Source organism: Aquarana catesbeiana, linkage group LG03, assembly GCF_042186555.1.
Source record: "Aquarana catesbeiana isolate 2022-GZ linkage group LG03, ASM4218655v1, whole genome shotgun sequence".
Lineage (NCBI taxonomy): Eukaryota > Metazoa > Chordata > Amphibia > Anura > Ranidae > Aquarana > Aquarana catesbeiana.
The window spans coordinates 306,230,788-306,257,515 of record NC_133326.1 but is presented as its reverse complement, the minus strand read 5'-3'; the positions used below and the strand labels follow the sequence as shown (position 1 = coordinate 306,257,515).

Below are 26,728 nucleotides of genomic sequence, written 5' to 3'. Positions count from 1 at the left end.
TGTGGAAGAAGAAATACATTTCACAAGTGCAAGTGCACACGTCCTCATCGGGGAGATCATGGTGTGCAATCGTGATTTAGAGAAGATCAAGGAAGACATCAATGATGTTGAAAAAAGACTCAAAAACATCATTGATGTTTTAGGCAGAATCTAAAACACAACAACATTTTTACATTTGTTGATATTTTAAATCTTTGATTAACTTTTTTGAAGTCTATTGAAAGGCAAATTTTGAAGATGCGCACAGAGTGTCAACATGTGCTATCTGCCATCATGGGATATCAATGTATGCATAGATAATCTCCCACTATATGATGCAGACGATGGAATGTGGAAGCTAACAGCCCTGGGCACCGATGACTAAAAAAACTTTGAAACACATCAATGAAGCGAAATAGAATAAAGTATGGTGCTGCGCTAATCCCAATGAGATTGGTGTGTATTAGCTCTGTGCACGTGAGTGTCTTGTAGTGCACCCAAATTTAGTCTCTGCAACTGTAACAGAGCAGTAAAAAGATAACCTAATGTGACAGTTGAATCCTTATGTGCTGATGGTGTGTATAATCAAAAAATCATAGTATAGATACACAATAAATAATAATAAATATAACGTGCAAAGTGATTAGTGCTTAAACATCATGATAGCAAACATAAATACATGGGTGAATAAATATAGCATAAATAGAAATCGCATAAATAAAAATCGCAGCTGGCTCAAACTATCACCAGTCGCCAACTCACTTAATTAGATATAAATCAACACATACATAAGTGCATGTATACCTAAAGTGCATCCAGTGCAAGTTGAATGTGACTCAGTGCTAAAAGTTCATAAATATGCACGCATATCTGCGTGCAAAATATTATCAGGTGCAGTGCTCCTTGCGGCGACCAACAATCAATCAAAGTCCATAAAGCGTGTAATGACTTCTGTGCTAAACATGGGTGACAATAGTGGTCAATCTTCATGCAACAGTGTGCACATTGGTGGGCAGTGACCCCTTACCTGAGGGTAATGGGGTAATCGCGTTTAGCCATTTAGAGGCATGGCGGCCTTTGTAGAGACCATGGGTATAATCTGTAATGGAGGATGGTGGGAATATGGTCCTATCCTGATCGCTTCTCTTGTAGGGGCGTCTGGTCCTTTCAAGTAGTGTCCTCGGGGTCACCAAGATAGATTAAGAAAGGAAGCCCACAATAGTGTAGTATTGTATGGAAGCATATCACTTTTATTACAGTATAAAACTCAGTACTCACATAAAACGTTAAAAACGGGGTGGAGATCCGACGAGCGGCGAGCTCGTAATACAATAACTGTCAAAGAGTGCCTGTCCCGTCCCTACGCGTGACGTCACGGTCACGTGACTTCTTCAGGGGATATCCCCCCGTTTTTAAGGTTTTATGTGAGTACTGAGTTTTATACTGTAATAAAAGTGATATGCTTCCATACAATACTACACTATTGTGGGCTTCCTTTCTTAATCTATCTTGGTGACCCCGGGACACTACTTGAAAGGACCAGATGCCCCTACAAGAGAAGCGATCAGGATAGGACCATATTCCCACCATCCTCCATTACAGATTATACCCATGGTCTCTACAAAGGCCGCCATGCCTCTAAATGGCTAAACGCGATTACCCCATTACCCTCAGGTAAGGGGCCACTGCCCACCAATGTGCACACTGTTGCATGAAGATTGACCACTATTGTCACCCATGTTTAGCACAGAAGTCATTACACGCTTTATGGACTTTGATTGATTGTTGGTCGCCGCAAGGAGCACTGCACCTGATAATATTTTGCACGCAGATATGCATGCATATTTATGAACTTTTAGCACTGAGTCACATTCAACTTGCACTGGATGCACTTTAGGTATACATGCACTTATGTATGAGTTGATTTATATCTAATTAAGTGAGTTGGCGACTGGTGAGAGTTTGAGCCAGCTGCGATTTTTATTTATGCGATTTCTATTTATGCTATATTTATTCACCCATGCATTTATGTTTGCTATCATGATGTTTAAGCACTAATCACTTTGCACGTTATATTTATTATTATTTATTGTGTATCTATACTATGATTTTTTGATTATACACACCATCAGCACATAAGGATTCAACTGTCACATTAGGTTATCTTTTTACTGCTCTGTTACAGTTGCAGAGACTAAATTTGGGTGCACTACAAGACACTCACGTGCACAGAGCTAATACACACCAATCTCATTGGGATTAGCGCAGCACCATACTTTATTCTATTTCTCTTTATCTGGGAACAGGCTGTACCCCATCCGGTGTAGGCTGCTTTTCCTTATCTTATTGAGATTGGGTTTCCCCTCCTTTTCTCCCTAACCCCGTTCACGATAGCGCAGGAATACCTCATAATTATTTTACATCAATGAAGCGGGCCCATTTTCCACCGCCTCTCTCTTGACCAACAGAAGCCTCAAAGCTACATTTTCCACCAGACTGCAACCTATCAGGAAAGGCATTACATAAACTCCTCTTTAAGGTGTCATCTAGACAATTCTGTTCTCTCTCTGGGGATGGGATGAGTTCTAAGACTTTCCCCTTGTAACAGTGATCAAGGAGAATTGTCAACCAATAGTGATCCTTCTCCTTGATGCCACATATTTTCGGGTCCTTTCGCAGGCTATGAAAAATGAGGGAGCCCATGCACCGCAAGTTTGCGGAGGCATGAGAAGCAGACTCCTCTGTGTCACTGAGGATTACAGTATCTGGAACTGCCTCCTCCCAGCCATGTACTACTCCCAAGGGTTCTGGGAATGGAAAACCATCTGTTAAGGGTTGACGCATGTCTTGCTCTGCTTTATTGCCTCCAAAACTGCCAGAATCCTCCTCCTCCCTCTCCTCTTGTGTGTTCTGTGGGATGGCAAAAATGGTGTCTGCATAAAGTGGGATTTAAGAGGATAGGAAGTCCTCCTCTTCCTCCCACTGCTCTGCCTCAAGTTCCATGTCCGTAATGCCATGCAGAGTCTGCTCCCGCAGGAACAACAGGGATTGTGTCAGTGATGCATGCATTGTCACGGCTCACCATCCTTGTGGCCTCTTCAAATGGTGACAATACAGTACATGTATCATTTATCAGCAGCCATTGGCGTGGGGAAAAAAAAAACACGCTGGTCTGAGTCTGTCATTGTGTCCTACTCACACAGGTACTCATGCTGCACGTGCAGCTGCTGCAGCATTGCCAAAGTCAAGTTTCACCTGGTGGGCATGTCACAAATCTGGCGGTTTACGGGCAGGTGGAATTCCCACTGAATTTCACACAACTGAGCACTGGCTGTGTATGACTGCCTGAAATGGCTACAGACTCTTCTGGCCTGCTTTAGCAGATCTTCCAACCCTGGGTACCCATTTAAAAAATGCTGCACTACCAAATTAAGGACATGTGCCAGGCATGGCACATGTGTCATCCCTGTCTAAGGGTGGACAGGTAGTTTGAGCCATTATTGCACACCACCATTCCTGGCTACAGCTGGCATGGCGTGAACCACCTCTGGGCCTGACCATGCAGAGCTGCAAGAATTTCTGCTCTGATGTGGCTCCTGTCCCCTAGACAGACCAGCTGAAACACTGCATGGCACTTTTTAGCCTGACTCATTGAATAGCCCCTTGAACGCTTAGGGGGTATATGGGATTCATAGGACAATTTAGCAAAGGAGGGCATGGAGGAAGAGAAGAAGGAGGGGGAGGGGGTAGAGCTGACAAATCTCACATCATCACCACTAGCTGTATGCAGATGTGGCAGCACAACAAGCTGCAGCACTGAGCCCTGTCCTGCATCCTTCCAAGTTGCAAGCAGAGTTACCCAGTGTCCTGTGAACAAAATATATTGTCCCTGACCATGCTTGCTGGACCACATGTTTAATGCATGGGGACATCCCTATGGCTTCCCCCGTGGTGTCAGAGGGTGGCGGGGTCACCTATTTATGTAACGGGTGACCCCGCCCCCTCTGACACCACACGGGGAAAGCCATAGGGAAGTCCCCATGCGTCAGAGGCGGCGGGGTCACTGGGTGGCCCCACCCTCAGTTATATAAGAGCTGTCACAAGAACAGAAGCATCACACAGTGGGAGCCTCCCATTGAGGCAGATCATCCAGAGGTCGAAGCGGGGAAGAAGCCGGAGGAAGATGCTGGATGAGAAGACCGGAGGAAGATACCGGAGGGGAAGACTGGAGGAAGAAGCAGAGGAAGATAGAGGAAGAAGCGGGGGAAGAACAAGTTGGAGGAAGAAGAAGAAAACCGAAGGAAGACCAGAAGAAGATGGAAGAAGAAGTGGGGAAAGAAGAAGACATTTTATAAAGGAATTGTCAAAAACTGGCTATTGTCTTTTTTAACATTTTTGACACTGTTTTTGTGAAATGGTAGGGGTACATTTGTACCTCATTACCAATTCACATGGGGGGCAGGATCTGGGGGTCCCCTTGTTAAAGGGGGCTTCCAGATTCCGATAAGCCCCCCGCCCATAGACCCCCACAACCACCGGGCAAGGGTTGTGGGGATGAAGCCCTTGTCCCCATCAACATGGGGACATCCTCCCCATGTTGAGGGCATGTGGCCTGGTACGGTTCAGGAGGGAGGGGGCTGCTCTCTTGTCCCCCCCTTTTTTCCTGCAGCCTGCCAGGTTGTGTGCTCGGATAAGGGTCTGGTATGGATTTTTAGAGGGACCCCCACTCCATTTTTTTTTTTAAATTTTGGCACAGGGTTCCCCTTAAAACCCATATATGGATTTTGAGGGGGACACCCATGCCATTTTTTTTTTTATTTTGATGCAGGGTTCCCCTTAATATCCATACCAGGCCTGAAGGGCCTGATATGGAATTTGGGGGACCCCCACGCATTTTTAAAAAAAATTTTGGTTTGGGGTTCCCCTTAATACTCATACCAGACCCAAAGGGCCTGGTAATGGACTGTGGTGGAATCCCATGCCGTTTTTTTCAATGACTTTTATGTGTATTGCAGAGACCCGACAATTCATTAATAGCCGCGAGTACTTTTAAATGACTTTTTTTCCTTTAGAAATGTCATTTTTCTCTTGGACTGTTGTAGACACGGGAAACATGCGCCACTTTACAGGCATTTTATAGACACCCCCCAGGTATGAAATTTAAAGGAATATTTCACTTTTATTGTTTCACTTTAAGCATTATTAAAATCACTGCTCCCGAAAAAATGGCTGTTTTTAAAACTTTTTTTTGCATTGATACATGTCCCCTGGGGCAGGACCCAGGTCCCCAAACACTTTTTATGACAATAACTTGCATATTAACCTTTAAAATTATCACTTTTGATTTATCCCATAGACTTTTAAAGGGTGTTTTGCGGCTTTCGAATTTGCCGCGAACACCCCAAATTGTTCGCTATTTGGCGAACGGCGAACAGCCAGTGTTTGAGTCAAACTCATGTTCTGGGAACCTGCCATTGTGGTACAGCACATTCTGCAAATTCATAAAAGGGGGCGGAATCCATCAAATGGAAAGGCAGGAGTTGTAAAGCCAGCAGTTTTGACAAGCTTGAATTTAGATGCTGGGCATGTGGGTGACAGGGACTTTTTTTTTTTTCACTGCAGCAGATGGGGCAGAAAAATTTGCCTGCTATAGTCTACAGCTGGTGCTACTGGTATACATACTGCAAGGACCTTGGAAACCCTGCGCTATACCATCATCCCTGTCAGTGGAGGCTGCTGAGAGGTCATAAGTTATAGTGGGAGTAGACTGGAAAAGGGAGGAATGAGGAGGAGCAGATTTGCATCCCTTTTGTGTGGCTTTCAAGTGCTCTTGCCAACGGGCTGAGTGAGGGGAGGTTAAATACCTTGTCAAGCCTGTGATACCCAAATGGCTGGTGTTTTTGCCACACTTGATGTGCTTGAGGCAAATTGTAAATTGCAACAGTGCGATTAGCTGCACATGTACTAAGAAGGCCCAAACAATTGAGCTGTGGAAAGTGGGCTGGGAGATATCAACTCCACAATCTGGTGGAATAGGGTGGCTGCTCTCTACTCTTCCATGATGGCTGCTTCTTTGGGGTTGTGGCTCACTCTCACTTTCCTCCTCTGCTTTATCTGGCACCCAAGTGTGTCAGTGACCTCATCATCATCATCATCCCCTCCATCCTCATTATCACTGGAGACAATGTTCCAATATGGCAATATGCTGTGGCTGGGGGAACATGACTGCCAATTTGTTGTTTACCAATGTTCTTCCCTCTCTGTAGGCTCACGTTCCTAATGTCCTAAACCTCAGAACCAAGATTTGAATCCAATAATGGCTGTGCATCATCAAGGAGCAAGTGGCTAATGCTGCATTCAAATAACTCTCTCTCCTCCATGCCTGATGCTGGGGCTATGACTGGAGTAGCTGTGGACAAGGAGGCAGAATAACTCACTCTGGCAGCTGCAGTGGACTGTGCACTAGTCTCTGCTTGGGTGATGGAGGATGAGGAGGGTGATGATGGTTTAGTAAGCCAGTCCACCATCTCCTCCGCATGCTGCGACTGGATTACACAGGCAACATTACTAAACAGAGGAAATGATGCCCTCTGCCTTTGCCTGCTGGCCCCCATACAGTGCCATGTGAATGTCTGCCTCTCCTTGTTGGCCTCCCAGACATAATTAACAAAATGTAATAAAGATGTTGCAATGTGTATGTGGATGCACTTTAATCAATAGAAAGTGGTGTGTGGTGCGCTTTTACTTGAGTACTCACTACACAGACACACTCCACTGACACACTACAATATACTGCAGTAAAAACGCACTGACGCACTGCAATATACTGTGGTAAATGTGCACTAACACACTGAAATATACTGCACCGAAATATTAAAAGGGCATCTACGCACTGAATTATGCTGCATTAAACGTGCAGTAACGCACTGAAATATATTGCATTAAATGTGCAGTAATGATATACTGCAGGAAACCTGCCCTGACAAAATAAACTGACACTAAAGTAAAAATGAATGGTCAAACAACACTCACACTGCACTATCACTAGATTTACACTAAAGTGACACTAAAGTAAAAATGAATTGATAAACTACATTCACACTAAACTGATATTCTACACTGACAATAGAATCACAATAGCACACTATAGCACACTAAATTGCTAGTAGCATTGAACAGAGCCCTGTTCTATCTTTCTCTACGCCAATATCACACTTCTATTTTTATAGTGTGGGGTGGGACTAGGGATGAGCTTCGTGTTCAAGTCGAACCCATGTTCGACTCGAACATCAGCTGTTCGATCGTTCATCGAATTGCGAACGATATGGGCCGTTCGTGCCAAAATCGCGTGGCACGTCATGGCCCATAATTCACTGCGGCATTGCAGTGCATTGCTGGCTGATGATTGGCCAAGCATGCACTATGACCCGCATGCTTGGCCAATCACAGTGCCATCGGTAGAGAGAGCTGTAATTGGCCAAAGCCAGGGTGGCTTTGGCCAATTATGGCTCAGGGGGTTTAGAACACGCCCCGCACTATATAAGGCCGCCTGCACGGCGGCCCTGTGTAGTGTGTTCCGGCATGCTTAGAGAGAGAGAGAGACAGTGTCATTTCATTTGAGTTAGCTAGATTAGGCAGGACAGTCAGTGAGTTAGCTGCACTTACAGTATATTGTGTATATATATGCATCCCAGGTGTTGCATATATATATATATATATATATATATATATATATATATATATATATATATACACACTGTATTCAGTTTAGCTAGATCCGTTCCTGTTATCTTCCTACTGACAGGCAGGCTTGTCTTGTTACAGTATTTACAGCTACCTGAAGAAAATTGCTGGTGTTCTTTTGATCCTATTAGTACCACAGTCAGGCAGCTAGACTATTTACAGTTAGTGTAGTGCGTTCTCCTCACAGTGTTCAGTTAAAGCTACAAGTTAGTTTAGTGTGACCTCTGCACAGTGTTCAGCTAAAACTACAAGTTCATGTAGTGCACAGTGTTCAGCTAAAGCTACAAGTTAGGGTAGTGCGTCCTCCTCACAGTGTTCAGCTAAAGCTACAAGTTAGTTTAGTGTGACCTCTGCACAGTGTTCAGCTAAAGCTACAAGTTAGGGTAGTGCGTTCTCCTCACAGTGATCGGCTAAAGCTACAAGTTGGTGTAGTGTGTCCTCCTCACAGTGTTCAGCGAAAACTACAAGTTAGTGTAGTGCGACCTTTGCACAGTGTTCAGCTAAAGCTACAAGTTAGTGTAGTGCGTCCTCCTCACAGTGTTCAGCTAAAACTACAAGTTAGTGTAGTGAGACCTCTGCACAGTGTTCAGCTAAAGCTACAAGTTAGTGTAGTGCATCCTCCTCACAGTGTTCACCTAAAACTACAAGTTAGTGTAGTGAGACCTCTGCACAGTGTTCAGCTAAAGCTACAAGTTAGTGTAGTGCGTCCTCCTCACAGTGTTCAGCTAAAGCTACAAGTTAGTTTAGTGTGACCTCTGCACAGTGTTCAGCTAAAGAAACAAGTTAGGGTAGTGCGTCCTCCTCACAGTGTTCAGCTAAAGCTACAAGTTGGTGTAGTGTGTCCTCCTCACAGTGTTCAGTGAAAACTACAAGTTAGTGTAGGGCGACCTCTGCACAGTGTTCAGCTAAAGCTACAAGTTAGTTTAGTGCGTCCTCCTCACAGTGTTCAGCTAAGACTACAAGTTAGTGTAGTGCGACCTCTGCACAGTGTTCAGCTAAAGCTACAAGTTAGTGTAGTGCGTCCTCCTCGCAGTGTTCAGCTAAAACTACAAGTTAGTGTAGTGCGACCTCTGCACAGTGTTCAGCTAAAGCTACAAGGTAGTGTAGTGCGTCCTCCTCACAGTGTTCAGCTAAATCTACAAGTTAGTGTAGTGCGACCTCTGCACAGTGTTCAGCTAAAGCTACAAGTTAGTGTAGTGCGTCCTCCTCACAGTGTTCAGCTAAACCTACAAGTTATTTTTTTCTGCGAGCTCTGCACAGTGTTCAGCTAAAGCTACCTGTAGAAGGTTGGTGGTGTTTTCTTGATCCTATCACTACCGCAGGCAGCTAAATAAGCTACAAGTTATTTTTTGGCAAGCTCTGCACAGTGTTCAGCTAAAGCTACCTGTAGAAGGTTGGTGGTGTTTTCCTGATCCTATCACTACCGCAGGCAGCTAAATAAGCTACAAGTTAGTGAAGTGCAAGCTCTGCACAGTGTTCACCTAAAGCTACCTGTAGAAGGTTGGTGGTGTTTTCCTGATCCTATTACTACCGCAGACAGCTAAATATGCTACAAGTTATTTTTTGGCAAGCTCTGCACAGTGTTCACCTAAAGCTACCTGTAGAAAGTTGGTGGTGTTTTCCTGATCCTATCACTACCGCAGGCAGCTAAATAAGCTACAAGTTAGTTTTTTGCGAGCTCTGCACAGTGTTCAGCTAAAGCTACCTGTAGAAGGTTGGTGGTGTTCTCATACTACAGGCAGGCAGTTGATTTTGCTAGCTGCAGTATCAGTACATACTCTGTGTATATATATATATATATATATATATATATATATATATATATATATATATATATATATATATCCCAGCTTAGTGCAGCTACAGGCCATTAGTATGTCTGGAAGGCCAACAAGGAGAGGCAGACAGTCACAAGCCAATAAAAGAGGGCAAGCAGGCTCTGTGTCTAGAGGCAACAGTGCAGGTCGTGGAGACGGTGCATCCTCATCAGCACGTGGCCGTGGGACATGCTTGGCCTTTTTTTCGGCAGCTGGCCGTGTTGAGCCGCAACATGTGGAAGACTTGGTCGAGTGGATGACCAAGCCGTCCTCATCCTCCTCATCCTCTCTCACCCATGCTCAGGGTACTTTGTCTGGCAAAGCAGCGGCCTCTTCCCTCGGCTCAATGTCATTAGTGACTCCTTCCCTAGCCCCACCATGTCCTCCTGAGGAGTCCCTCGAACTGTTTGACCACAGTGTTGGGTACATGCTCCAGGAGGATGCCCAGCATTTGGAAGGCTCTGATGATGATACTGAGCTAGATGAAGGCAGTAATGTGAGCACAGAGGGGGTGACCAAGAAGGACAACAATATGGCTCCAATGGCTCCAACAATCATGCTCCCCCTGCTGCAGCATACTGCCAGGTTTGCTCCAGTGATGAGGAGGGAGGGGATGATGAGGTCACTGACTCAACGTGGGTGCCTGATAGGAGAGAGGAGGAGGAGCCCAGCGGTTGAATGCTAGCTTGGCAAAATTGCTAGCACTTCAGCTGCTGCCTTTTCAGTTGGTAGACTCTGCCCCCTTCCGTTAGTTTGTGGAATGTGCGGTTCCTCAGTGGCAGGTACCCAAACGCCACTTTTTCTCACAGAAGGCGATTCCGGCTCTCTACCGCCATGTGGAAGGCAATGTCCATGCCTCGCTGGACAGGGCGGCCAGTGGTAAGGTGCATATTACCACTGACTCATGGTCCAGCAGGCATGGACAGGGACGTTACCTAAGTTTCACTGTGCATTGGGTGACTCTGCTGGCAGCTGGAAAGGATGCAGGACAAGGTGCAGTAGTGTTGGAGGTTGTTCCGCCACCACGCCTCCAAAATGCCACTACTAATGATTGTGACACACCTCTCTCCTCCACCCCCTCCTCTTCTTCTTCCTCCATGGCCTCTTCCTGTGATTTGTCCTCTGAACCAGCGGTGCTCCGTAGGCATTCAAGGGGCTACGCAAGTACGCAGGCCAAAAGATGCCATGCGATGCTTGAGCTGGTGTGCTTGGGGGACAGGAGCCACACTGGGGCAGAGGTTCTGTCAGCTCTGCAGGGGCAGGTTCAGAGGTGGTTGACGCCATGCCAACTTAAGGCAGGAATGGAGGTTTGTCACAATGGCACCAACCTCCTCTCTGCCCTCCAACAGGGACAAATGACCCATGTGCCCTGTTTGGCTCACGTCCTTAACTTGGTGGTGCAGCGGTTCTTGGGCAGGTACCCGGGCTTACAGGATGTCCTGAGGCAGGCCAGGAAAGTCTGTGTGCATTTCCGCCGGTCATATAATGCCAGTGCTCGGCTGGCAGACCTCCAAAAGGAGTTTAACCTGCCCAAGAACCGCCTAATCTGTGACATGCCCACCAGGTGGAACTCAATGTTGGCCATGCTGCAGCGGCTGCACACGCAGCAGAGGGCCATCAATGAGTACCTGTGCGACTATGGCACCAGGACAGGGTCAGGGGAGCTTGTTTTTTTTTCCCCACGCCAGTGGGCCATGATCAGGGATGCATGCACTGTCCTGTCACCATTTGAGGAGGCCACGAGGATGGTGAGCAGTGACAGTGCATGCATCAGTAACACTGTCCCCCTTGTCCACCTGTTGGAGCACACGCTGCGTGGAATAATGGACAGGGCACTTGAGGCAGAACAGAGGCAGGAAGAGGAGGACTTCCTTAGCTCTCAAGGCCCCCTTTATCCAGACAGTGTTCCTGCGTGCCCGCCGATCACACAGGAAGAGGATGAGGAGGAGGAGGAGGAGGAGGAGGATTGTGTCAGTATGGAGGGGGAGCCTGGCACTCAGCATCAGCAGCAGTCTTTAAGGGATCAGTCCCAAGAAACACATGGACTTGTACGTGGCTGGGAGGAGGTGGCTGCGGACCATGTCATCCTTAGTGACCCAGAGGATTCCGGAGCAAATGCCTCAGAAAACCTATACTGCATGGCCTCCCTGATCCTGCAAAGCCTGCGTAAGGATCCTTGTATTCGTGGTATCAAGGAGAAGGACCAATACTGGCTGGCAACCCTCCTTGATCCACGTTACAAGGGTGAGGTTGTGGACCTTATCTTGCCATCGCAGAGGGAGCAGAGGATGAAACATCTTCAGGAGGCCTTGCAGAAAGGTCTGTGCAATGCGTTCTCAGAGACTGGGAGGTTACAAACTCCTGTTTCTGGACAACGTGTTGCTGAGGCTTCGGTCAGTCAAAGAAGGAGCGGTGGAGAAAGTGGCTGTCTGACTGATGCGTTCAGACAATTTTTTAGTCCACAGCCCCAAGGTATGATCGGTTCCAGCAACCATCGCCAGCGTCTGTTTTACATGGTGCAGGAATACCTAGGGGCAAGATCTGTCTTGGACACCTTTCCCACTGAAAATCCTCTGTGTTACTGGGTCTTGAGGATGGATCACTGGCCAGAGCTTGCACGGTATGCAATTGAGCTACTGGCCTGTCCTGCATTCAGTGTTCTTTCGGAACGCACATTCAGTGCTGCTGGAGGCTTTGTAACCGATCACAGGGTGCGTCTATCCACCGACTCAGTCGATCGACTGACCTTCATAAAGATGAATCAGTCTTGGATCACCACCAGCTACCAAGCACCTGATGCTGATGTAACCGAATAATTTTTTTTTAAATCTCAGATCCCTTCAAAGACTGCCTATGCTGATGCTGAATGACTATCCTGAGTAATTATCCTCTTCCTCCTCAATGATCACGCTGATAGCTTGTAAGAACATTTTTGGTTCTGGGCGCCGCCACCAGTGCCTAGGGCCCAATTTTTCAGCCCCTGTTTAACAGGGGCGTGTAATTACAATTTTTGATGCAATACTTTGCAGCAGGGCTCGTTCCTGCCTTCCAACTAGAGTATCTGTGAGGGGTTGCAGTGTTGTGGCACCAGCACCAGTGCCTAAGGCCTAATTTTTCAGCCCCTGTTTAACAGGGGCATGTAATTACAATTTTTAATGCAATACTTTGCAGCAGGGCTCGTTCCTGCATTCCAACTAGAGTATCTGTGAGGGGTTGCAGTGTTGTGGCACCAGCACCAGTGCCTAAGGCCTAATTTTTCAGCCCCTGTTTAACGGGGCATGTAATTACAATTTTTGATGCAATACTTTGCAGCAGGGCTCGTTCCTGCGTTCCAACTAGAGTATCTGTGAGGGGTTGCAGTGTTGTGGCACCACCACCACCTCCAAAGGCCCAATTTTTCTGCCCCTGTTCAACAGGGGCATGTAATTACAATTCTTGATCTAATATTTCACAGCAGGGCCCATTTCTGCACCCACCAAGAGCAAGTGAGGACTTACAGTGTTGTGGCATCAGCACCACCACCACCACCAAAGGCCCAATTTTTCTGCCCCTGTTCAACAGGGGCATGTAATTACAATTCTTGATCTAATATTTCACAGCAGGGCCCTGTGAGGGCTTACAATGTTGTGGCCACAACAACACCTAAGGCCCAAATTTCTGCTGAGTATATAGGGCAGGCCCCTACTTTCAAACTTCCAACTTACAAACGACTCCTACTTGCAAACGGAAGGAGACAACAGGAAGTGAGATGAAATCTACCCCTAGGAAGGGAAATTCTCTCCTGTAAGAGTTAACATGGGAAAAACATTTCTCCTTTCCACTGATGCTTTATCACCAATCCTTGTTTCAGAAAAAAAACCCATATTTTCAAAAAACATTTGTCATTGGGACAAAAAGTGAGGTTCAATCTTCTGAAGAGGAGCACAGACAGCAAAACAAATGTCACAGGGGTGATGTTTTCCAAAAAGCTTAAAAAAGATTTTTTGGCTGGAGCTAAACACGTTAAAAATGTACCCTGTTTAAAATTATAAACATATTCTACTTAACAACAAATCTACAGTCCCTGTCTTGTTTGCACCACCTGTATACTGCTGTTCAGAGTATATAGGGCCTGGTGGCCCCACGCCTTTCCTTTTTTTAATTTGGGTGCGGGGTTCCCCTTAATATCCATACAAGACCCAAACGGCCTGGTAATGGACTGGGGGGTACCCATGCCGCTTGTCTCACTGATTTTCATCCATATTGCCAGGACCCAACATTACATTAAAGCCGCAAGCAGTTATAAATGACTTTTTTTCCTTTAAAAAAGAAATTTTGTGCAGGGACTGTTCTAAGCATGGGAAACACGTGCCACTTTACAGGCATAGTATAGACACCCCCCAGGTACGATATTTAAAGGAATATTTTTTTTTATTTTAAGCATCATTAAAATCACTGCTCCCAAAAAAACGGCCGTTTTTACAACTTTTTTTGCATTGATACATGTCCCCAAACCCTTTTTAGTCCAATACCATGAAAATTAGCCTTTAAAATGAGCACTTTTGATTTCGAACGTTCGAGTCCCATAGACGTAAATGGGGTTCTAACGTTCGTGTGAATTTTTGGTTTGTTCGCAGGTTCTGGTGCGAACCGAACCGGGGGGTGTTCGGCTCATCCCTAGGTGGGACTAAGATCAATGAGCCATGATTGGATAGGGTCATCATCACAGTGTCCAAACATGGTTCTGACGGTGCTATGTGTCCTGACAGTGCTATGTGCCCTGATAGGGCAAAGCTTTCATTGCTTCAGCCAATCAGGGCTTCCAATGCACCGTGCGGCGGCGCAGTGCATTGTGGTTGTTCAGTAGGCGAACAAATGGTCAGCGCTCCAATAATTCAGGTGTTCGTCGAACGGGGGAACAGCCAATATTCGGCCCAAACTCATGCCTGGTCTGGACCGTTTGTCCAACTCTAATAATAATATATGCCGCTATTAAAATTATACAAATTTATTCACAAAGTAATCAAAGCACAACGCATTAGTGCCACACATGGCCTATTTACAGATCCACAATGTATTGACATTAAAAAAAACACTTGTTTCACAGTATAACATTGGGTTTTCTACCATACTTTGAGAATATATACTTCCCTTATTGTAGTCACATCAGATGACTTCAAAATCCAAGAAGACGGTAGCAGGGGGATCCCAACAGGTACGTCATGACGCATTTTGTGAGTTCCAAAAATCCCACGTCTTCAGGCTCTGTGAAACTATTAGACGTGTGTAATTCGTTTAGTTCCAAATTCGTTTTTTAATTAATTTTGACAAATTTGTTAATTTCCAAATTTCCAAATTTTTAAATTTCCAAAATTTCAAATTTCCGAATTTCTGAATTTCCCAATTTCTGATTTTCGAATTTCCGAATTTTGAATTTCTGCATTTCTGAATTTCAAATTTCCAAATTTCCGAATTTTGAATTTCCGAATTTCTAAATTTCCGAATTTTGGAAAATTTGATATTTCAGAATTTCAGAAATTCAATCATTCAGAATTTTGGAAATTGGAAAAAATTTTGGAAATTAAAAATTCGGAAATTCGAAATTTGGATATTCGAAATTCGGAAATTTGAAAATCCAAAAATAAGAATGGATTGTTCTTTTGAATCTGAACATTCAAAAGAATAAAAATCGGAAAATTTGAAAACCCGAAAATCTGAAATAATAACTAATTAATAATTAATATTAAATTATAGGTATTGGAATTTGCTTTCAAATTTGGCTGTTACTGAAAGTATTTGAATGAATTATCTGAAATAATGAATGCTGTATCTAAATAAATGGAATGTAACGATCTAATAATAATAAATAACAATAATAATAATCAGGGCTTTTTTTCAGGGGGAACTTGGTGGAATTCAGTTCCACCACCTCTGGTTCAGAGCCTTTGGTGCCTACTCACCACAATCACTTGTAAACACAGAAGTCTGGTTTCTGTGTTTACAAGTAACAGCTCTGCACTCTGTATGTAATGCAATCCTGGTATTTAATGCCCTTTTAAGACCCTCCTACTGTTTTCGTGAAATTTGACTGAACACACCCACTATTTGATGTGATTTGGAGAGTGTGTGTAGGGGGAGGGGTTTTGTGGGGCCGTCGTTAAGTTCCAGCACCTATTGTTTGAGAAAAAAAGCCCTGATAATAATAAAACCTTTTTATTATTTTTATTATTTATTATTAATTTGTTCCATTCCATTTGTTTAGCTGCTGCATTCCTTATTTCGGATAATTCGTAACTTCAGATATATTTGTATTTGTTACGTTCACAAACAGCCAAATTTGAAAGGAAATTCCAACACCTATAATTTAATAGTTAGTTATTATTAGTTAGTTATTATTTTGAATTTTACTGATTTTCTTTCTTTTTTTCAGAATTTCTAATTTTAGGATTTTCTAATTTCTTAATTTCCGAATTTTTGAATTCTGAAAATTCAGAAGATCAGAAATTTAGAAAATTCGGAATTCACTTTTATTGAAGTTTATTTCATTTTAGCAGCTAATGTATTTCATAGAATGACTTTTGACCTAGTAATGGTTTCTATTGTTAGTCCTCCGAGCAACAAGGCGTTAACATCGGAGGTATAATCTTTCCCATTATCACAATGGGTTAATTGTTCCCGTCCTAATTTTTGTTTTCCACTCCCACTTGTTTTCCACTCCCCTTCATTTATTTTATTTTTTATTTAAACCCCCTTAGTTGCCTCTATCCTTGACTTTGATAAAGCGCTGTAGCGCAAAACGCGTCGTCAAGGCAACTCTTTTCAGTGGTCCGACCAAACTACGTGTCTCGGTGACCATCCATCCACTTTTGGGACCCCCATACTGCTAAGCATTGGCATCATTCATCACCCCTTTTGCTGGTCCTTTAGTCCCAATTCCTTTTTCTCCTTATTCTACACCGCACAGCTGTATCCTCTGAGTGACACCATTCAGGAAACAGGCGACTCAATTCTGAGGGGACACAGATCCAGACCTGAGTGGCATAGTGTTTCATCAGCCGACAGTTTAGCGGCTCTCTTCGGCTCTCCCTCCTTGCGGCCAAGCGGTTGTGTCTTCCAATGCCATACATGTGGAGCGGCATCTGGAGCCGGTGAGTCATCCCTTCAGGGATTGTACCCCACATCCAGTGGAGGTCCTATGGGTTGCCGGAGTGTCTCCCACACTTGGGTTCCACCACCCCCCTTCCCCTCCATCCTGTTACGGCTTGAGATGATGCAGTCTGATGGCTCTCCTGTTTTGACCATTGTTGCTCTATGGACAGCTTGTCACTTCACCAATGTTTTTAATGTTTTTCTTTCTAAGTACTGTGAATCCAAGGGACTGTTTTTATGAACTGCCTTTTCTATGAACTGACTTTATTAAATTATTTAGTTTATATTTCTGGCTGTTGCAGTCTGATTCCCTGATATCCAGAGCGCTGGACTATTTTTGTTTTTGTTGTTTGTCTGTATCTATCAGTTATGGTTGCTCTAGCTGCACTGGTATCACATTCCCCCTCCTAACTATTATATACTACAGTTCAGTTCCCCAGGTGTCTATATACTGGCGCTGGGAAATTGTTGTTGTCTAGAAATGAATATAGCCATCATGAGAGTACATCCAATTTATAGGTGATATGACAAAAATGCATGTGATTTACATTCTAAACAGTGCAAATACTGTTTATTGTGAACCAGAGGGTAGAGAACCTGAGGACCACCTCTATACAAAACCTGTGAAACAAATATTTATAACAATTCTGAAGCTGGTAAAACAGGTTTTGTCCCTCCCCTAGTCTATGAGTAGACAGTGAAGAGAAGCAACAGACTGATGAGCTCATCTCCTCCTATCAGCATATTCTTGTGCTAGCACATGAATTGATTGGCTTATTGTGCTCATTCTCTCTCAGCCACTTTGAACAAAGCTGTACAGGGGACTACAAGAGGCTCATACCAAAATGTCAAATGTAGGTGCTTACACTTCTTGCAATATAAAAAATAAAAAAATAAATATTGTAATAATTAATATTGAGCTTGCATCATTAATATCTGACTGAGATTTGACTTTAATAGTAGCCATAGTTTTTTTTCTTTTTCTGTTTAAAATGTTTGTTTACTGTGCTCTAATAAAATTCTCTCTTTGTACTTTTGTATTACAAAGACATTAAATCTTGCAATATCTCATAGACTGCCTTCAACACCCATTGAGAAAAGCATAAAATATGTCTAACGCTAGATGTTTTGCACCATCATTGCTTCTATTTTACCTTAGTACAATGATGCCTATAAGCAACAAGCCAGCAGGGAGCAAAATAAAACAACAGATGCATGCTCCAAGTAAGTTCAAATAGTATATTTTAAGTATGCAGAGATTTTATTTTCCCTGGCATGTTGAGGTATCAAACTTTACCACTAAAAAGTAAAGAACAATGCAAAAAATAATTAATTTTATATTCCCTGATGACAATAAAGGTTTTACATGTCACCACTGCTTATGAAACAATGTACTTTCTTAATTTCCTAAAATTAATTTTACCCCCATTTACCTACTTCATCACATTAACCAGGCAACCTTAGTGCAATACAATGGTAACTGTCAAAATATTTTATCCAGTTAATAAAATGTTGCCTTAGAAAGCAACATTTTAATTTTAGATGAGAAAACAACAACATAAATTCTGAACATTTTGACACTAATTGACAAGGATTTCTGGCTTTGTAAGCATCATTGTGAGTAGATTGCATTCATGCTGGCACATAGAAATCCACCACATTAAATCACATTTTATTGTCACATATAATGACCTTTAAATAACTTTCAGGAAATGCAATGCCTTGATAAGAGTCATGTAATGGAGGCTGTCCATATATTTGTCACTGGGAATACGGGAACACTTAGAAAGAACACTTATTATTTATACACGTGCATTTTTTTATCGCTTATTCTTTTGATCACTAAATGATTAAAATAAATTGCTGCCCTCAAAGATGCATATAAAAACAGTGAGGCTGTCAAATAGGCAGGTTTAATAAATAATGCAAATATCACAGCTAGTTTATGTTGCCTATTAAACAGAAAGTCTCACTAATTGTTAAAATACTGTGCACATTTGCTGCACATTTTTCAAGGAAGTAACATAATTTGCAATCAAATTACCTCAAGAATAAGTTATTTATAGAAACACAATATGTGTAACGTAGATTGCTGAAAGAATTGCTAGAGATATAATCACATGCATATATTAAATGTATGCTTTAGTACCAAACTAACAATACATTAATTATCTATGTAAATATTTTTTCTGTCAGGAAATACTATGTGCAGTCAAATGGTGCAGGCATACCTGATCTGCATTCAGGGCCCAATTTCTACATTGCCAACACAAATTTCCAGGAGCAGCACACATCAATAACACATTCCTGTGTTTAATAAAGGGCTATAGACATATGCATACATGCCAGGGCAACTCAACGTGTCTGGGGATTCCTAGCCATGCAACAATGTGACTTTGACTGCAATGGTTGCCAGGGGTGCAGTTTGTGCCATTGACATTGGGAAGTTGTCATATATAAAAGCGGTAGAAATACTACTTCTTTATATAATATTCAGCTCCTGCCAAACAAAATAGTCTAACGAGCAAAAGTTTGGGTGTTCTTCAGAATACCTGAACAGCCATAGTTCAGTCCAAATCTAGGTTAGGACCAAACTTTCAGGTCAACCCTATCTACGGCCTTGGTACATTTAAGCTTAAAACCTGTCATTAGTGACATGTGTGTACTAGTGCTGCAGACCTCCTCCTGAAACCTCCAGTTGTCTGGCTGTAATTCTGACTCTAAAAGTCAGTGAAAGTTAGCAACTCAGAAAAAGTCGGCCTACTTGTTCTGTGAGTTTGGCTCATGGTTCTGAAGCAGAAGGGTCAGAATGACAGCCAAGAAATTAGCATATTCAGGGATAGAGATCAGCAATGGCATTGACCTTGTTGCTGCCATGACATGTTTCCTCTAATATTCCATAGTTGACTGGTTTCAGAATGATAAATATTTGTGTGATGTATACAACCTACTACAGCAGCACTGACATTTTCAAAGAACAAAAGTGTGTTTAAATTGTCGGCAAAATGACAGCTCTCAGGCACTTTGTTTTGTTTGTAAGCAGAGTATCTCAGGATTCCATTCATCTATACCAGGCCCTTAGAGAGACCCCACGCAAAACAAACAAAAAATTAAACATGGTATGAAGTCCCCGCCAAATCCTTTATCAGACCCTTCAAATATGGTATGAATTTTAAGGGAGAACGCCACACAAAAATCAAGAGAAAAATACATAAAGTTCCCTTCTTGGTGATATCCTTAACCATATATAGACATGACCATATAAAGTCAATTATGTCACTGGCAATTACAATGCCTGCTGAAAGAAAAAACTGACAACCTTTATCAAATAACACCACTCACTGAATGACAGCTCCCCGAGCTGTCATTGGAAATATAAAGGATAATTTTAACATCATTATCCAGTCTTGGCCATATTTAGGAAATATTCTTGCCTAAATATGAACAAAAAGCCAATATGGGGAATTCTGGCCCTGTAAGTGAATGGGCCAGGTGACATCGATGGGTGCAAGCACCTGCTGCTTCCTTAGCAACCATTGACAGATGGAACCTTTCAGATTCATCTACACTGAATGCCATAAAAGTTTGTCATTTGATTGGAGACCCCTAGACATACTGTATCATTTATTATGCCTTACTAACATTTACTTACTAATACAGCCTGTGACCTTGGTACCTATTTCTTGCTGAGCCTCTGATTGCTATCTTGTATACTCCCCTCCGTGGCAAGATCCCTGCTTGTTGAATTCCTCAATAAAGATTCCCTTTGCTAAAGGGCCTAAAAACTGCACTTGTGGGTGTTCTTGTGTGTGTTCTGTACCATCCACTTTTCCATCACAACCACACTGCTAATCAAGCCTACTATAGATAAAATGATCACAAAGCAATCATAGACTTATGGGAATTCTTTAATGCACAAAAAATTGAAAATAAAGACTATAAATCACAATTTTAAAGTAAACCTGCCAGCAATAAAGGCATTTACATAAGCCTAATATAAAAAAGAATCAATGAGCTGTGTATGTTGAACAAATCCATAAATCTTGCAATATGAGGGTTAAATTATATGTAAATATTAACCTATTCAGGCAAGCTTGCCCTCCCCAATACATGATTCTCCCTATGTATCACTAAGATGGTCCATCACATGAAAGGACTAAGGATGAGCCAAACAACCCCCCAGTTCGGTTCGCAGCAGAACATCCAAACAGGCAAAAAATCCGGAAGAACACATTAACACCGTTAAAATCTATGGGACACGAACATGAAAAATCAAAAGTGCTAATTTTAAAGGTTTATATGCAAGTTATTGTCATAAAAAGTGTTTGGGGACCTGGGTCCTACCCCAGGGGTCATGTATCAATGCAAAAAACAGTTTTAAAAACATCAGTTTTTTCGGGAGCAGTGATTTTTTTAATGCTTGAAGTGAAACAATAAAAATTAAATATTCCTTTAAATATCATGCCTGGGGGGGTGTCTATAGTATGCCTGTAAAGTGGAGCATTTTTCCCGTGTTTAGAACAGTACCGCAGTAAAATGACTTTTCTAAAGAAAAAAAGTAATTTAAAACTGTAATGAATTGTTGGGTATCGGCAATATGGATAAAACTCATTGAAAAAATGGCATGGGGTCCCCCCAGTCTACTACCAGGCCCTTTGGGTCTGGTATGAATATTAAGGGGAACCCCAAACCAAAAATTTAAAAAAAATTGCATGGGAGTCCCCCCAAAATCCATACCAAGCCCTTCAGGTCTGGTATGGAAATTAAGGGGAACCCTGCGCCAAATTTAAAAAAATGGCGTAGGGGTCCCCCCAAAATCCATACCAGACCTGAAAGTCTTGTATGGATTTTAAGGGGAACCCTGCACCATAATTTAAAAAAAAATGGCACAGGGATCCCCCCCAAAATTAATACCAGACCCTTATCCAAGCACGAAACCTGACAGGCCACAGGAAAAGAGGGGGGCGAGAGAGCACCCCCCTTCCTGAACTATACAAGGCCACATGCCCTTAACATGAGGAGGGTGCTTTGGGGTCTGACCCCAAAGCACCTGTCCCCATGCTGATAGGGACAAGGGCCTCATCCCCACAACCCTTGCCTGGTGGTTGTGGAGGTATGCGGGCGGGGGGTTTATCAGAATCTGGAAGCCCCCTTTAATAAAGGGACCCACAGATCCCGCCCCCTATGTGAATTGGTAACGTGGTACATTGTACAACTACCATTTCACTGCTCCCAAAAAAAGTCAGTTTTAAAAAAAATGTTTGCATTGATATATGTCCCCTGGGGCAAGACCTAGGTCCCAAAACACTTTTTTTTATGACAATATCTTGCATATAAGCCTTTAAAATGAGCACTTTTGATTTTTCATATTCATGTCCCATAGACTTTAACAGTGTTCCGGCGGCTTTCAAATTTGCCCCGAACAGCACATATTGTTCGGCATTCGCTGAACATCCGAACAACCAAAATTCGGCCCAAACTTATGCTTGAGCCGAACCGTTCGCCCATCCCTAGAAAAAACTAAAAGGGAGACCCTGGAGGCAGAAAAGGGCAGGGTTATGCATACATATTACTCAAAAACTTTATATTTGCATATAATCTTACTTGCCTATGATTATCTCTAGATCCACTGATCTATTTGTCATGCATTTTTTTATTAATGACAACCTCTGCTTATGTATTTTTCCAATATACTGTATATTCAGCTTGTAACAGGCTCACATCAACATTATATATTTTTTAAAACCTTTGTTTATTTGGTTTTGCATATAAAGTTATGCTTCTGTGTAACTGTTAGGGCTGATTTTAGTCCCATTTGGGCCTTAGCAGTGCTCAAAAGCAGCATTCAGGTTAAAAATATAAAATCAGTGAATTATAAGCACCCATATGAAAATGTCTTATGTTTCTCTTTGTCTCTGGCTGAACAGTCGTACAATTACCTTCAGTGACACAGCACACCAGGGACACCTCTTTTATTGTTTTTTATATAGGAATTTTGTCTTGAATGGGTTTCTATCACACAACGTGTTTCATCCTCCATGTTTTCCCTCTGCTATACAGTATTTACAGTGGAGTCACTTTTCATTCTCTCAGTAGCTGCTCGCTGAAAATGGGGCATTCACCTCAGACTTTGAGAAATTAGAAGATTTGCCATACAAGCAACCTGTAAATCACTGAGCAAGCAAAGGGATGTAGCCCAAAGGAGCCATTTTACTGTACAAAGTGACTGTTATCAGTAACGACAGACTTTTCAAATGTGCAGAAATTTTGTTGAGAATGAGTTCCACTAAAAATGGAATATTTAGTGAAGTGCTGTTAAAATCAAATGCATTATCAACAGGGCACCATGTGTCTATCAGTATTATAACTATAATACTTGACACTTACTCTGTAGTTCTGAGAGCAGTACAGAGATTCAAAAAAATATATTACACAGTTAGGAATTTGGTACTGTCGATGACACTTTAGTACAGTATTCAACTGTGTTGTTTCAAGTGCACTAATACTGCTACATTCATTTTAAAAATGAACATACAAAAATACAAAGCTTTTGTGGATAATACTGTCATAGCCAGGAAAACATTAAAATTACTACTCAAATATTTAAATAGTAAATCAGTTTGCTAGTGCATATTTGTGTCACTGATAGCAGTGGATCCTCAGTGTCACCAGCACTAGACATGAGTTATCATCAAAGTGCAGAATCTAGGGAGCACTAACTTTTCACTAGTGGTTCCTCAAGGAGAGTTTTATGATGAGATCATTACGATGAAAGGTATGTCTGGGTGGAGCTAGAAAAAGGGGGTTCAGGTAAGTAAAATGGGGGCACTGCGGGGCTGCTGCAGTCTCCCAGGCAGACTTGGGTGTGGTGAGAGAGACTCGTGCGTATTGGGGAAGCGGGCCACACTCGCACTAGATACAGTGGAGGCAGCTGGCAATGTTATAGAGCCGGGTGCAGGGTAGAGACGTGCAATATGAGCTCAACAAGGTAAAAATAAGGGTGTTGTGATGTGGATAAAGTAGAAAGATGCACAAAAAAGTGAAAAAACAAAACAGGAAATTCACATTGGGCCCAATTCATAATGTTGTTATCCAGATACACATTATACATTACACTTATGTTACATTTAAGTAGTTGTATGTCCAAACTGTTGCCAGGCAAAATGAGAACCATGTCCAGTCTTTAGTTCAATAAATAGCCGAACAGAGCAGTCTCTGTCCCCCAGCACCATGTAATGGAGGCCAACTAGGCATCCTAATAGGCTGCCTCCACATGGACAATGGCGGCAATGCTGCATCAAAAATGGCGACCAAATAACACACTGCGCATGCATGAAACCGCCAAGCATGATGACATCAGATGTCAAGTGAAGCGTAGCACAATGTGTGTTTTTTTGTGTGTAGACATAGTCTAGAATCTAGCAGAAGGTACAGTCAATGCAGGCAACAGACAGGCATGAGAAAAAGGGGGTTCAGGTAAGTAAAATTGGGAGACTGCTGCACTGCAAGAGGTTTTTCACCTTAAAGCATAGAATGCATTGAGGTGAAAAACCACAAAGGTTTACAACCCCTTTAATTAAGCTTTTTCTGATATGTCTGCGGGAATTGGGTCACAGATTACAGATCCAATTATACTCTTTGGTCCATTGTGTGCATTCATTGTGCGGTGTAGAGTGCCTTGCCTTTTGTTTCTAAAACTGTTCTTACACAAGATAATGAAAATTTTATTTACACCATAAACCCATAGACAGTGGATGATTGTCTGATCTCCTGTGAATCATTCACCATAATTATGTCAGAATGGAATATTTGGCCTTACATTGATCACCTCTGTGAAGGTAAGCATTGGCTCATTGCTAAGTGAATAGTCTCTACTCCTTCAGCAAATTACCATCAGAGTGTTTTAATTCTTTTTTAGTAATGACTATTGTACTGGGCTCAAGTGATTTGAATTTGTTGATTAGCTGAATAAGTAGCAGAGCACCAAGTAACTCTCCATGCTTAAATGCAAATTTAGGCTCCTTTAACTTCTTTTCCCATAACTCCCTGAGTTCTGGACATGCCCGGAGATGATTAGTCTAACTGTGACCACCTCATTTATTTATCATGCCCGGAGATGATTAGGCTAACTGTGACCACCTCATTTAAAGTCCCAGGGCGACTCTCTCTTTTTTTGCATATGTATATAGGGATGGAGCTGTATCCCTGGTGACTGTAGACCTTTTATTTTACTTTGCTTCTTGTAGGCTGCAGGTTGTCGTGATTAGCTTACAAGCATGTACAGTCTTGTATGACAATGTTTGCACTGTCCTAAGCTTCTGTATACCCAGAGTCTATATGTCATTTCACAGTATATTCCAGAGCTATAGAAGATTTTTTGATTGGAGCTAAATTCTTTTTTTAATTGAGCTAAATTATTTTTTGACTGTTTTGCTTCCCTTATCTAAGTATTGCAAGTGTGATCTCTAACTGATTTACTTGAGGTGAGATAGTTACTGTATAACTTGCAGTCTCAGCTACATTGGCATACAGTGGCTCGATCCAAATGCCAACTTGCAAATCATAGAAAGCATTCATGAAAAACATGTCCAGATCTTGACAGATGAAAATCAGATAAAAAAGTATAGTATATTTAGCTCCAGAAATTACAAGTGTTCAAAACAGGAACTAAAGACACACTGAAAAGATTTTGGGACCTGCTATATAAAGCGCATCTCCTAGTTATGGAGTGAGGAATGTAAAAAAGTATAAAAAGGCAAACAAACAACAATGCATGTGTAACATGGTATGCCCCTACAGACAAACCAAACTGGAACTAAAGTAATTCCATCTATTTAAGCAAGCACGAGATCAGGTTCTTAGGACATGTCATTTTCAGACATGGTTTACTCCTTAATCCTGAGAAAATAAAGGTCATGCAGGAATGTAGACACAGAACAACTGTGGCGAAAGTCAACGCTTTTTCTGGAGTTGTCAGGATAATATTGGCATTTCATCAGGCACTATGCCCATCACTCTGCCCAGAATCAAAAGCTTCAAGGTAAGCTAGACAGGCATGAAAGTGAGAAACAGGACAACAGTGACTTCTTGAAGCAGCAGCTGATGTTTGCTCCTGTGCTGGCCTTTGTTGACTTCCCCTTTCAGTCTGCCCAAGAACTGATGTCAGTACTTTTGCATGTACAAGGCAGCCAGCCGAGTGTCAATTGAAGCCCAAGGTCTGGATGATAACAATCTATTGATGCATATCGAAACAGCTAAACCTAGCACTTTGGCGCAATGTTTGGCAGCTCATCTGGCAAAGTTTTGGTGTTAAAGCACTTATGCCTTCATTGTGGCTTTCCACATAAAAAACATTCACACCATGGACCTGTTTTGAAAGTTCTCCAAGACTGTTGCCACATTTAGATGTTACACACCACCCATAGGCCAAGGGGACGTGGGAAGCTCAATCATACCCTAATACAACTGCTGAGAGGCTTAGCAGACATAACTTTTCACAGTCAATTTACTCAAGTTAATTTACTTTAAAATCATTGGAGTAAATTGATTGGGTTAAAAATTGCACAACTGTTTTCTAAATTAAGCATTAAAAGTGTTTGATGTATTAAAAAAATGTGTATTTATTTTATAGATTATCCAGTGAATAGTGTTTAAAGTTTTAACTGGGTCTTCATCTTATTACATGCATAATATGATGATCATTTTTTATAGACTAGTTATTTAGTCTTGCACAAAAGATCTTAACATCATTTTTGTATGCTGCGAAAAATGAGTACATGTCCATAAACCACATTTTTTTTATTGTCTTTGCAGGACGAATGTGAGCAGAAACTAAGCGTTGCAATACCAGCACTTAATGCTGCAATTTTGGCACTGGACACACTGAAGGCCAGTGACATCACCCTGCTGAAAACTATGCAAAACCCACCCTCTGGAGTCCGACTTACTCTGTCTGCAATTTGTATTTTAAAGGTATTCATACTGTACATTTACATACATTGCCATTTTAGATAACAGAGGGATGATTAAAGGCTAAGTCCACCTTTTATAGCATGTTACAT

At 42.3% G+C, this 26,728-nt stretch overlaps 1 protein-coding gene across 1 annotated transcript in view; it reads left to right on the top strand.

The window, feature by feature from the left end:
- LOC141133958 (dynein axonemal heavy chain 3-like) overlaps positions 1-26,728 on the top strand; it is a 3,453,856-nt gene that overhangs the window by 2,561,415 nt on the left and 865,713 nt on the right. The window contains exon 55 of the mRNA XM_073623563.1: positions 26,481-26,639. Within this exon, the coding sequence (XP_073479664.1) occupies positions 26,481-26,639 (159 nt within the window). The remainder of the gene's footprint in view (positions 1-26,480; positions 26,640-26,728) is intronic.